Consider the following 12,900-nt stretch of genomic DNA (forward strand, 5'->3'; position numbering starts at 1 on the left):
TTCAAAATTTCCTTTAGTATACATGATCTTATCACACTGTTATGTGATATAACTATTGAGGGTAGTATTCTATTATTTTGTGGGTTTTTTTCAAGTTTTCAAGATCAGTATTCTCTGTGCTGTTTTAAGTGCAACTCGTTTAACCTGCACAGTGCTAGCATGCTGGCCAAACTCACAGTTCAGGAATCTGCAATTTTTGACAATATAAAAAAATAAAGGAAAAATAGTCTCTCAGGTAAATAAGACTTGCTATGTTGTTGATTCTAAGTTGGTGGTATTGGAAACTACTAGGTCTGCTCCTAAAGTAGTGCCTCCTATTTTGTTACGTTGGCCTACAATGTCAGAGGTGGATGTTGCTGGTATGGCAGTAGAGGTTGAACCTTCCCACCAATGTGCCATTACATGTTGTTGTCGTGAGACAGATGGCAGCAGAGTCTGACAAAATGGTATCTGAAGTGAAAGTGCAAATGAAGCAAAGAGGTGGAATTGAATTCTTCCATGCAGAAAATATCGCATCCATTGACATTCATCAATACTTGTGGAATGTTTATGGAAACCAAACAGTGAATGTGAGCACAGTGAGGCAGTGGGTGATGCATCTGAGCAGTAGCAACAGCAACATGAAATATAAGCTGTGTTCTGGATGGTCATGCAGATTTTCACAAGCACAGTGTGCAGGCTCTTGGTGGTGGTTGACTATGTTGAAAAATGCTGTTTTGTAGCTGTGAACTTGCTTTATCAAGTAGTGTTATTGTGTTCTTTCTATCTGTTGTAGTTTCCATGGAATTAAATAGGAAGCATTACTTCCAGAGTGACCTACATATTTTCTTAGGTGTTTTGCCACAGACTGCTTGCTTTTGTGCAAGGAAGTAAAAGCTAGCATATTCCGTAGTAGTGGAAATGCGTATTCTGTAGTAAGATGACCTAACCCATTTCATTGCTATGCATTTTTGAAGTGCCCTTCTGATACGTTTGTATCAATATTTTTTTTTCTTAAGTACTGAATTAAATTATTTAAGTTTTTGAATGGTGTTTTTGTAAATGTCAGTTATTTTCTGTTTCCTTTATTTATTTTGTGGCAGGAGTAAAGGGGAGGGATCAGTGAACAACAGTATTCTTTCACTGCTACAATGTTACTTTGAAAAAGGTGTTGGTTCTTTGCTGTAGGGCTGCAGTTCTTTGTGTCTGTTTGCTTTTTGGATCTCGATTCAATTTACGATGATGTCAAGAAGAAAGTGTTAAACTTGAAGTACTATTCCTGAATATAAATAGAACAAACAATGTCACAACAAAATGTTACTTTTCTCTAATTTGCAATAGTTATTTTATGGGTTTGATTAGAAGTCCATTAACTTGATGCAGGATCTGATTCAAGCATTTTTAGATCTACATTATAGTGTTATTTTTGTGAAGACTTTCATGAAAATACTATCAAGATCCTACTACAAAACCAAAATTGCTTTTTTTCTACCTATGCTTATTGCCAACCCCCCCCCAATAATGCTAAGAATTTTCTCTATCCCTCTTATGAATTATTTCTCTCTGATGAGATTATTTCATCTTTATGTATTAATTTATAGCAAAGTTGAGATGCGCACAACTGAAAATATTGAAGGAAGGAGAAAATAAATCTGATTTTAAAACAAAGTAGAAGTCTAGGTGAAAGAAACAAAGCTGGAAAAGGCAGCCTCACTGCCCTCACTGTAAAAGATTTTTTCCTTATATCTGACTTAAATCTACCCTCTTTGAGCTTGAAAGCATTTCCCCTTGTCCTATCACCACAAACTGCTAAAGAGTCTGTCCCCTTCTTTCCTGTAGCTCCCCTTTGATTAATGAAAGACCACTCTCAGGTCACCTCATAGCTTTCTCTTCTCCAGGCTGAAGAGCCTCAGCTCTCAGCCTGTCCTCATGGGAGAGGTGTTCAATTGCATGGATCATTTTTGTGGCCCTTCTCTGGATGTGCTCCAGCAGGACCATGCCTCTCCTGTACTGAGGACTCCACACCTGGATGCAGTACTCCAGGTGAGGCCTCACTACTGCAGAGTAGAGGGGCAGGATCACCTCCCTTGACCTGCTGGCCATGTTTCTTTTGTTGCAGCCCAGGGTACAGTTGACTTTTTGGGCTGCGAGGGCACACTGCTGCCTCATGTTCAGCTTCCCATCCATCAGTACCCCCAGGTCCTTTTTGGCAGTGCTGCGCTCAGTCCTTTCGTCCCTCAGTTTGTATTGGTAATGGGGGTTGCCTTGACCCAGGTTCAAGATCTTGCATTTGGATTTGTTCACCTGGGCCCACTAGGTCTAGGTCCCTCTGGATGGCATCCCATTCCTCTGGTGTGTTGGCTGCACCCCACAGCTTAGTGTCATCAAAATAGATCCTCTGAATAACCTGAATTCTGCCTGAAAAGTCTTCAAGCATAACTAGTATTTGGTCCTGTGAATCCCTTTCCATCTCTGTTTTTCCCTTCCTCCATCTAGGTTTTGCATTTGCATGCATTTTCTTCTGTGCTTGGAGAAGTATTCTTTTCCATACCACAACTTCTTATTTGGAGAAAGTGTGTTGAATTTTTTTTTTCCCCGGACTTAGATTCTCATTATTTGTATTTTCCCATTATGGGAAGGAGTGGTAATGTCATTTCACACTAATACTTTTTGTTCTTAAATTTGTGTTTAAAATCTTGCTTTTATGTCTTATGTCTTTCCTAGTCCTGCCTAATTAAAAAAAAAAAAAAAAGAATTGAAAAATTATATGCAGATCCTTGATACTTCAAGGAAGAGTTAATATGCGTAGCACACCCTTTGAAATCTAACTTTTGGATATATGGCAGGTTTTCTTTCTTGTCTCTGAAGATGTTTTCTGGTATTTCTATGTTGTTTGTTTAAAAGAGCACGTTTTAAAAACAAACAGCAGTTTATTTTAGTTGCTGGTATTGTATATGAGGCATATGTAAGATCAGATTTTCAGTTATCTCACTTTTGCTTTTGACTCCATGTATTTAAATACTACATCTGTAAATGTTAGTAAAATGACCAGCTTTGTAGTATAATGTAGTATAATTCTCAATCACATGGTTCTGTCAGTTTTCATTTAAAATCAACTTTTTCAAAACTTATTTCTAAATGAACTTAATCAGATTAACTTCATTTAGTCACATCTGTTCATGATTGTTTTCCCCTCTTACTAGCCATACAAATCATGAAATTAAGCTAATTATATACCATTATCATCTGCAAAGAACTAGTTTCACAGTTTTATACCTTTTAATTCCCTGCAGGAGATTAAAGCTTGTTTTTTGTTAATATGTAAAGTGCAGCAACTTAAATGGATTTCCCTGCAGTTATTGCTAAAGGATTAACTAGTTTATTATTGTTTTTCACTATTGTAAATTGGTTTTAAAACATTACATTTTATGTGCTTTCATTGATGGCAACACTTGTCATGGTATTGAGAAACATTTTCCAAATAGAATTGCTGTACACAAGTAATTGTTGTACAGCTATAAAGCAAAAGAAAGAATTGTTCTGTCAGAGTTTATGGATGGTAACATCTGATTTTTAATCTTCTCTGCTCCTCCCTGTCTTTTGGGGGGGCTTGGGTGTATGTCCCTACACAGGTGATGATGAGCAGAGTGACTGGTTTCATGAAAATGAATCTGGTGGAGCATGTGGAATTACAGGAGTCATTCCCTGGTGGGAGCAAGACGACTCTACAGAACTGGAGAGAGAATTGCCTGACCCAGTCTTTGAAAGTATCTTAACTGGTACTTTCCCCCTCATGTCCCATTCAGGGAGAAGAGGTAAGTGACAACCACATGCAAACTGTAGAATCACTTCAGTACAATAGGAATATGTCTGTAGATTAAAGTGAGTATGTTAGATATTGAGGACATTTTGGAGATGCCAGTTTGTTTTTTGAATTATGTCACTTTTGAGATCTCAGTAGACAGAAATAATCAGAAAGCTGTCAATGATTAGAAGAGTCAGTGTAAAACTTGGCCCATTTTCATAGCCTTTTTGTTGTTGTCTTGATGTTTGCATTGAGAATTAGTATTATATCTTTATATCATATCTTTATATATATATATCTTTATATCATATATCTTTATGCGGAGTTCTTTGACCATTTGCTTTGTTTTATGGTCAGGCTTTGTTTGTAAAGAAGCAAGGATTGAGATTGTTACTAGGAGTATTTAATTTTTACTTTAAAATATTTTAAACAACTGTGGATCCATTGTTTCTAATGGTAACGTTGTTCAAGCACTTGATTACCTTTACATATAGATCCACTCTCTTTCAGGACTGAAGTTGTCAGACCTCACCTTGCTGCAACAATTTTAACTTACCATACCTCCTATCATGTCCAAATACAGATCTTCTATGTGAACAGTGGTCAAATTACCTTCAAACTCCTTCTCTATGCACTGAACACACTGAATTCTTACAAAGTTTATTTTCCTGATTGCAGTTTTTTCAGTTGTCTTGGTATCTGCCTATTCACAGGATTTATTGCTTTCTAGCACTAATGATGTTGTAACTGATGCAAAATCAGTTTCCTGTAGTTTGATATCTTCTGCTTATTTAGCCAATTGGGCATAGAACCAGAATGGCATCTACAGAAAGACTTCATTTTCATTACAGCTTAGCCTTTCTTAACCACTTCCCCGTCTGTATTCTTTTTTTTTTTCCTATTAATACTCTGATTATATTAAGATATTTTTGTTTAAGTTAAATTAATAGATTATGATATAAAGGTAAATATTCTTCATTATATGGTATAGGAAATATTCTTAAATTAATCTCTACTTTTTATTTGAAGGTTTCCAGAGCAGGTTTAGTCATCTTCATGGAATGCCAGCAAGAAACACAAAGAAGGCTTCAGGAAACCAAAATGCAATGGTAGGTCCTTTAATTGATACTAACATTTCTATGAGCCATTCTTATTGTCCTTTTGTTTATAAGTGCATACTCCTCTCATTCTTTGTTTCCTAATGTTGCAAATAAGTAATGGAAAGGTAAGACTTCAGTGTCACTGCTGTTTCTGTGCTTTAGACTCTCTCTATTACAGCTCTATTTTAATAGAATATATGTGAGTGCTAAAATGGCAAAAACAGTCCAAGATTGTCCCTCAGTGCTTATTTTGCACTTTGTGTAGGAAAAGGTATTTTGGTTTTATTATAATTAACAAAATTTTCAGTATATATTCTATGTGTATATGAAATTACGTTTCTCTCCTCTTAAGAATAAAATCAAACCAAATTCATTTCAAGTTTATCTACTAATGAAGGCATTCCAGGATGGGATAGCAGAAACGTTAAGTCACAGCTTGAACCAGGGTTGAGCACCTGGGGTGAAGGCAGGGCCAACTCAGGGGAGCTTAGGTGCATACAATGAGTGACTGGAAGGGGTGGAGCCAGGAACCCCTTCATTTAAGGGTTGGTAGTAGAGGCAAGTGTATCTTGCTAGAGATTGCTGTGTACTTGAGACCTTCTGAAGGTGAGCAGATTCTTTATTTCTCTGCCCATGGCTGTTGCATCTGAGCAAGTCCTCATTTACTGATGCCTAGAACTTTGCAACTTCACTGTCATTGCTGTGCTTCCCCTTGCATTACAGTGTTACAATACTAGATTTTATTGTTTTTCTTTCCAAAATCTGTGTTGGAATTTTGTTTGTATTCTCTTCTGTTTAATTGTCTAAGGGGAAAGGGCATATGCAAAAAAAATTAAAGCAAATTAGTGACACACTTCTGACAGACATCAGCTGTTCCTTTGGACTGAGACTGTTCTAAAGCTATGACTACAAATAGAATTTGTTGTGGGGTTTTTTTTTTTGGTGTATGTGTCTCCAGCTCTCGGAGTAGTATTTAGAAATGAAGGAAAAAAGTCCTGTCTGCTCTTATGTGCAATAAATGGCTTTCTTCTAAAATAAAATTTTAATGAGTTTTTTAGAGTTTTTTTTTCCTCAGAGGAAGCCATGAAGAAGAGTTGACTTAACTTAAAAAGTTAAAATATATTTATTGTAGTGCAGTCTACTCCTTTCTTTTCAGAAAAGTGGAAGACAAGGAGAGATGGGAAAGACTATCATATTGGGATGTGTTTATTATTCACTGGTAAATGCTGCAGCATTGACTTTCTCTGTTATTTAAAAGCAGTAAATGTTTTCAAATTTTAATTTGTCTCAGCAAAGTAAGATAGTTCTGTGAAATGTAAGTTCTGTTGCATATGCAGAGAATAAGAAGGAACTGTTAGAAGTGTAACATTTTTAAGAGAGAAGGTTTTTACAGCCATTGAAACCTCTATGCAATAACTGCCATTTTGAAGCAGAATAAGATGCCTTAAAACCTTGGCCTGTGATCTCTGCTGTTAGTGGTCATGAATTAGATGAATGTAATCTAGTTCTTGGTTTCCTATCTACCTATTTTTATTTTTGGTTCAGTGCTTGCTTGAGCATATCTAGGATTTGTAGCCCATTTTCTAGGCTTATTGCAATTTCACTCTGGTATTTTATAGGAGCTATTATAACTGATAGGTTAGCTTCATGGTATTGATGATACATGGCTTAACTACCCTAAAAACCACCTTTTCCTCTAAATTGTGAAAAGGTGATTAAGTTTCAATTGATGAAGATATACTGTGAATGTATATATATGATAAAAATCCCTAATGCTTATTCTATGCTTTCTAGGTTATCCTTAGGAGCCCATCTTGTCTTCCAGTCATGATATCTCATATATAAAGATAGTATCATAGTCTCCTTTATAACAAATATGAAAGCTGATCTACTAAAGCCTGATAATTCAGTTTCAGTTATTAAATATATCATTTACATTGTGTTGTGAAACCAGGTTGACATGTGAACGTACCTTCTAAACCACTATGTTTAGACAGGAGAGCATATATAGAATGGATGTGCAGTTGCCTCTGCAGATGCAGAGTTTTCTGACCTCCCTAGCAACTGTTTATGTTTGTGGGCACATCTGCTGCATCTGTCTTTGCAAGAGCTCATGTACTTCCTTTTAGGCAGTGATTGCTTCTTATAGAAAATCTTTTTTAGATACTTCAATGACAAAAAGTAATTTAATACCTGTGACATGTGATAAAACAGAACAAGAAGTAATTACTGCTATTAGATGGTAACAGTGAAGACAAGCAGGAATGCTTTTAGAAAGATTAATATCCTGAGGAAAGAACACTGCATACTCAACTCATTGAACAGAGTTGTGATGTGACTTCTTTCATTTTTTTTAAACAGTGAGGAATCTGATGTCTCTATCACTGCTTTTACACAGACTTTAAGGGAGACACAAAAGAAAGTGTGTTTTCCTGCTAAGATATATTTCTTGAAGTACATAGAGTATATATTCAGTCTAAAGATATCATCTGTATCTTATGGAATGTGAACATAGGATTAGTGCTTTATGTATTTAAGTTTTGTTGAGTTTTTTTTGCATGATTTAGTTAAAGGTTTGTGCATGTAGCAGCTACTGTAGCCTTGAAAAGATTACAAGATTACTGGTTTTGAGAAGGCAAAATGCAGAGGTAAGATAATACCTTGACAAATCATCACCCTCTAGGAACAAGTTTGAATGCTCAACTGTTTGGATGCTATAAGGGAAACATCAGGCTAAATGTCTGTATGATTATTTGCTATATCTCAAGGAAGCTGCCAACTTAAGTAATTTTCTCACTATGGTTTCTAGAAGCAGGGGGAACAGAGAGTCAGGGGAAATTACCTCCTTGTAGGCCAGTTAGTGATCTTTAATGTGAAGTGTCCACATCTGATACATTCTATCCAGATGTTCTTCCTGCATTTCATTCATTGACTAGTTGTTTAAGCAAACTCATGAGGCTTTCTATCATAAGTTTGTCTTTGAATCAAAACAATAATTGTGCAGCACTGCACAAGCATGAGAGAAGTAAAACAAAAAATAAAACAACTGTGAACATGACAAATACCATGGAAATCTCTACTTGATCTAATGTACAGGTTGAATGAGCTGCCATAGAGCAGGTAGGAAAGAACACAAGCACAAAAACTTAAAATATATATTCATTGCAAGTATTTATCTGTTGGATCGTCTATCCTACTTACTGAAGGTACCATTGTTAATGGAATCCATAAATTAAATAATTTGTCAGGCATATATTTTGGCATGCAATTATAATGTATATCAGGTATTTCATGTTTCTATTGCTTTACATTATGGCAGTCTCATTTTTAACAGAACTTTCTTTGTAAAGAAATAGGAAAAGTGTGACTTGTGTAATGTGCTATGCTTTTGATCCTGCCTGTCTCATATTTCTTGTAGCAGTTTCATAGTTCTAGTCAGAAATGTGGTTGTTACAGTTGGAAAGACTAGTGTGGTGGAAAGGTGATACAAGAGTGAAATGGCAAAATGGACAAACAGAGAAGGAATGCTCACCTGTCTCTGAAGATCTAGGCTTGCAGGGAAAAATTCCATGAGAGAGGGGTCTTCAACCAGAGATCCTTCCCCAGGGGCAGCCAGCCCTTGAATGGGGTCTAAGAGAGGTGTAGCCAGGCTTCGCCCCTTCTGATCACACAGCTGAATTGCCTTCACCTGTGCTCCCAGGGCTGAGCTGGTCCTTTCCCCGAGTGCTCAATCAGTGGTTCAGGCCACGACTCAACTGTTCCCTTACAGTGGTAAGAGTACTTTGATATCATACCAATACTTAATGAACTCCTAACAACGTGTATTGCATGAAATTCTATTGTTTGCTTGAATTCTACAGTTATATGTGATCATGTTGACACAGTTCCTTTGCCAGAATGGGCAAAGATGCTGCAGGGCTTTGTCTAAGGTCTCTTACATGTTTCCTTTTGCAGCTTTGATTCCTTGTCTAGGCCAAAACTTGGGAAGTGATTTCTGTGGGTTACAGTGCAAAAAGCATAATCAATAAAAATGATGCTTTCTCTCAACTACACAAATTTTTCCATCCATTTCTTATTATGAGTTTTGATTTTCACAATATGTAATAAAAACTCTTCTTGAATCTTTTGTTCTTAGGGATGTTTTTTTTTTCTTTTAGCACAGTTGTACTATTGAGCTTAACTATATGTAGATGTAATCATTTAAAAATTATGTAAGGAATGAAAGCAATCATCGACAGGCCTATTATCCAAGGTCTGATTTCTGGGCTATTTCTGTCAAATCCTGCAATTTTGTTTCTCTCTGTCTCACACACCTCACACAACGAATGAGGTAACTACTACCATATTGATTTGAAGAGAAAAGATGTATGGAGAATTCACATTTCTTATCTTCCTGGTTTCAAGATATGAAATTCAATTTCTAGGTACTCACTAACTGAAGAAACAGCTAGATTTATTCAGGTGCTTTTTCTTGACAAAGTATTTTGGAAATTGAGAGAAGTGGTATTACATGACAAACTTTTTTTTTACAGATCTTAAGGAATGCTTCCTTAAAGGGGGAACTGAGCATTCTTTCTTGCATTTTCTATAAATGCTGTTCAGATGTTCTTTGTACATCTAAAATTTCCAGCACTTGATTTTTTTTCTGTTTTAACTCACTGTGGTAGAACAATGATTTTGCAATGAGTTGGAAAATAAAATGTGAATGTAATTTATCATGAAAGGATAATACATGAGAAGTGTTGTGGTATATCATTTACGTTGTTAATTACAGTATAGGTGGTTTTGAAACTCGTTTAAGTTTCATTCTTAAACTCTCTGATCGTACCAAGGAAAAGAGTATTTCTAACATGTCAGGAAATCAACAGTATATTGAGGTAACAGTTTTACTTTACCAACAAAATGAAGTTATTTCTTCTGTACAACTACTGAAACAGATATTTTGTTTATATGGTGAAGAGCTTACATTAGTGTTGTTTTTCACTTGCTATGAAAATCAGAGCATATTTTAAATATCAAAGATTAGCTTCTGTCTAGCTGCTGTATATGTACTGACTTAATCCTTTTTCTTGGACTCTTACTTTGAGTACAATGTTTAAAATGGCATCCCACTTCTGTGAAAGTTTCCCTTCAGTACTGATCTTAAAAATGCAATTGTGGTGCTTATTTTTTAAATGTCTAAGCAGCATTCTTTGTATTTCACCTTAACCCAACCACTAAAATTATAGTTTTCTAGAATTGTACTTGGTTTTACTTTTACAACAGAGCAAATGTCACACTGACAGGCCTTTTATACTTAAGACAGTGTGTCTTAAAGGTGCATCTAGTACAGCTTTAAAGATCTCCTTAAATATAATGGTGTTTTTTAAAAAGGCTATGACTTGAAAATATGAAGCGGCATAATTATTCCTCTTGATTTCTGTTGCTTACCACATGTAAGTCATAGAATGGTTTGAGTTGGAAAGAACCTTAAACATTGTCTAATTCCAACTCCCTTGTTGTGTACAGGGATACCTCACACTAGACCGGATTGCACAAAGCCATATCCAACCTGGCTTTGAGCACCTCCTTGAATGGGGCATCCACAGCTTCTCTTGGCATCCACCTGGATGTCAAACCATTGACTGCAGCTCTTGGAGTGTGACCATCCAGCCAATTCCTTGTCCACCTAGTGGTCAATATCTTTTCTTGCTAATTCAGACCATAACTCTTTCACGCTAGTTGGTTTTCCATTCCATAGGAGCTTCCTCTTTTTGTCAAAAATAGGTAGTATAGAATGAAGGCTTCCAAAAGATACTGGAAACTTGAACATGGTTCACTTGTTATTTCAGTGTTGTTTCAGTGGTAGCCATCTATAGAGGAATGACTTTGTCTGATAGAAATAATGTGTCTATCTATAGCAGTCTAGATTAAGCCCTCTAGATTTTATCAAGATGCATCTTTTCTTTACTATGAGGATGCTTGAACACTGAAAAAGGCTTCATAGAAAATTGATTGATACCCCATGCCCCTCCATGTTCAAGAGACATTTGAAGAATGCCTTCAACAGGACATTTTAATTTCTGGTTAGCTCTGAGCTTGTTAGACTGTTGTGTTAGATGAGCTCTGAAGGTCCCTCCCAATTGAACTATTCTGTTTATGCAGATGCGCATACTTTCATTCTCCAGCTCTTTGCAATACATGTGAAATAAAATTCTTCTCTGGAAATTGATAAATCTTAGCAGATCTTTCAAATCACTACCATAAGGCAAAGGTTGGGAATTAAAAATTTTACAGTCTTGCTAGATTAATAACAAAAGCAAAAATGCAAACTGCAACTTAATATATTTTTTTATGCATTCTGATTACATATGCCTTGTACCCTGATTGAAAACAGTGAATTAAACTGGATCTCTCAAATCCTCTCCAGCAATTTGTCATATCAAATATCTTCAAAATACAGCCTGAAAAATAAAGCAGCAAACACACAATGCGTTGTACTGGAGTTGAATCACCCAGGAATGTCATTTTGTTGCTTTTGTAAAGAGAGATAAAATACAGAAGTGAAGAGGTATTCTTCTACCATGGTTCTGTTACAGTGGCTCTACTTAGTCAGTAGTAAGGATAATTTTGTGTAAGCTGTTAAAAGTAGCAATGGAGAAGAGGAGACGACCACAGTTCTAATAGCTGTGACTTCACTGACCTCTTTCCAGTCTAGAAACTGGTGCAAAAGATGAATGGATTGTTGTTTGTGGTAGTTCTGACGTTCTTTCTAATTTTATGAAGTGCCTAATTCTAGATTTAAAAAGCCTAAAGAGTGTAGATGTGAAATTTTGGCATTTTGAGAATAGTCTGCAAAATGCTTGCTACCATTTTGTTTTTTGAAATAAGAAAATCAAATGAGTATATCTGAGCACAGTTTTAAGGAGGGAATAAAACTAAATTTCTCGGGACTGACTGCTGGTAGTTGGTATCTCACGATGTTTACAGTAAGTTTCTTGTTTTTACAGCAAGTGTACATGTATGTGAAGACAGAATGGATCCTTTTCTATATGAAGCTGTAGGATTTATTTTATGTTTTTCTAAGATCTTCAGAAAGAAGAGCCTTGGTCTCTGTAAACATTCAGCAAACATCGATGAATGTTGTGGGTGCCATTTCTTCTTGCATGGAAGAATTCAGTGATGCACCTTTGCTTCATATATTCTTCTGTGTGAGACACTTTTGTTGGACTGCCCCTCAGCTGCTGTCTGTCACACAACAGCACATAGTGGAATATTGGTGGGAAGGTTGAACCAGTCATTGGGACATTGTGGGCCAATATAGTAAGATAAAAATAGGAGGCAATACTTTTGGAGCAGATCTTGCATGTATAAGCAGTAAACTGGATTAGATATATTACCAGGACAATAAAAAAGGGTTGCAGGCGTATGTGCATCCAAATGAATTGGAGTGGTTCAATAATTATTGGTCCTTGCAGTTTAGTTACTGTCCCTTCACTTAGGGAACAGTAGCTGTGTTGTGTTTCAGGTTGTTGACTTTTTTGGGTTTTTTTAGGTTTTTTTTTTTTTTTTAGTTTATTTCTGATTAAGAGATACCTGTAAACCATTACAACTCATCACTTGATCCATTTCAGTGCAACAGTTCTGATAACTGCTGAAAATATGTTCCTGTCAGTCCCTTGCGATTTCATGTAGCAAATTCCAACTTTAACTTCTTTCCCTTTCTCTGTGTTAACTGCAATGCGTAATTTGATAGATGCTTTTAAAACCTATGTACTTAAGTATGAAAATAACTTGTATATTCTGTTGTTTTTCAACTTCAACTTAGCAGTCCTGCAGATAGTAATTTCCAAGGTCAGGAAAGAAATCTATCCTCAGTTCTAAGAACTAAAAATTGTATATTTATGTGGTCATATTTACTGCCAGCTGATGGGCAAACTGTTGTAACTGTCTTGTTTTAAATGTATATTTTTAAAACACATAAACCTCACTTTAATTAGTGACAATTTAGTCACTATTAATTAGTAACAGTTAGAC

The 12,900-nt window shown here is 35.9% G+C and overlaps 1 protein-coding gene across 5 annotated transcripts in view; it reads left to right on the forward strand.

Annotated features, from left to right (window-relative positions):
* GPATCH2 (G-patch domain containing 2) overlaps positions 1 to 12,900 on the forward strand; it is a 103,919-nt gene that overhangs the window by 13,605 nt on the left and 77,414 nt on the right. For all 5 annotated transcript variants that reach the window (XM_040697051.2, XM_015283655.4, NM_001031046.2 and 2 more), the window contains exons 4-5: positions 3,612 to 3,794; positions 4,814 to 4,893. In XM_040697051.2, coding sequence (XP_040552985.1) covers positions 3,612 to 3,794; positions 4,814 to 4,893 — 263 coding nt within the window. The remainder of the gene's footprint in view (positions 1 to 3,611; positions 3,795 to 4,813; positions 4,894 to 12,900) is intronic.

The sequence above is a fragment of the Gallus gallus genome, chromosome 3 (genome assembly GCF_016699485.2).
Source record: "Gallus gallus isolate bGalGal1 chromosome 3, bGalGal1.mat.broiler.GRCg7b, whole genome shotgun sequence".
Taxonomy (NCBI): domain Eukaryota; kingdom Metazoa; phylum Chordata; class Aves; order Galliformes; family Phasianidae; genus Gallus; species Gallus gallus.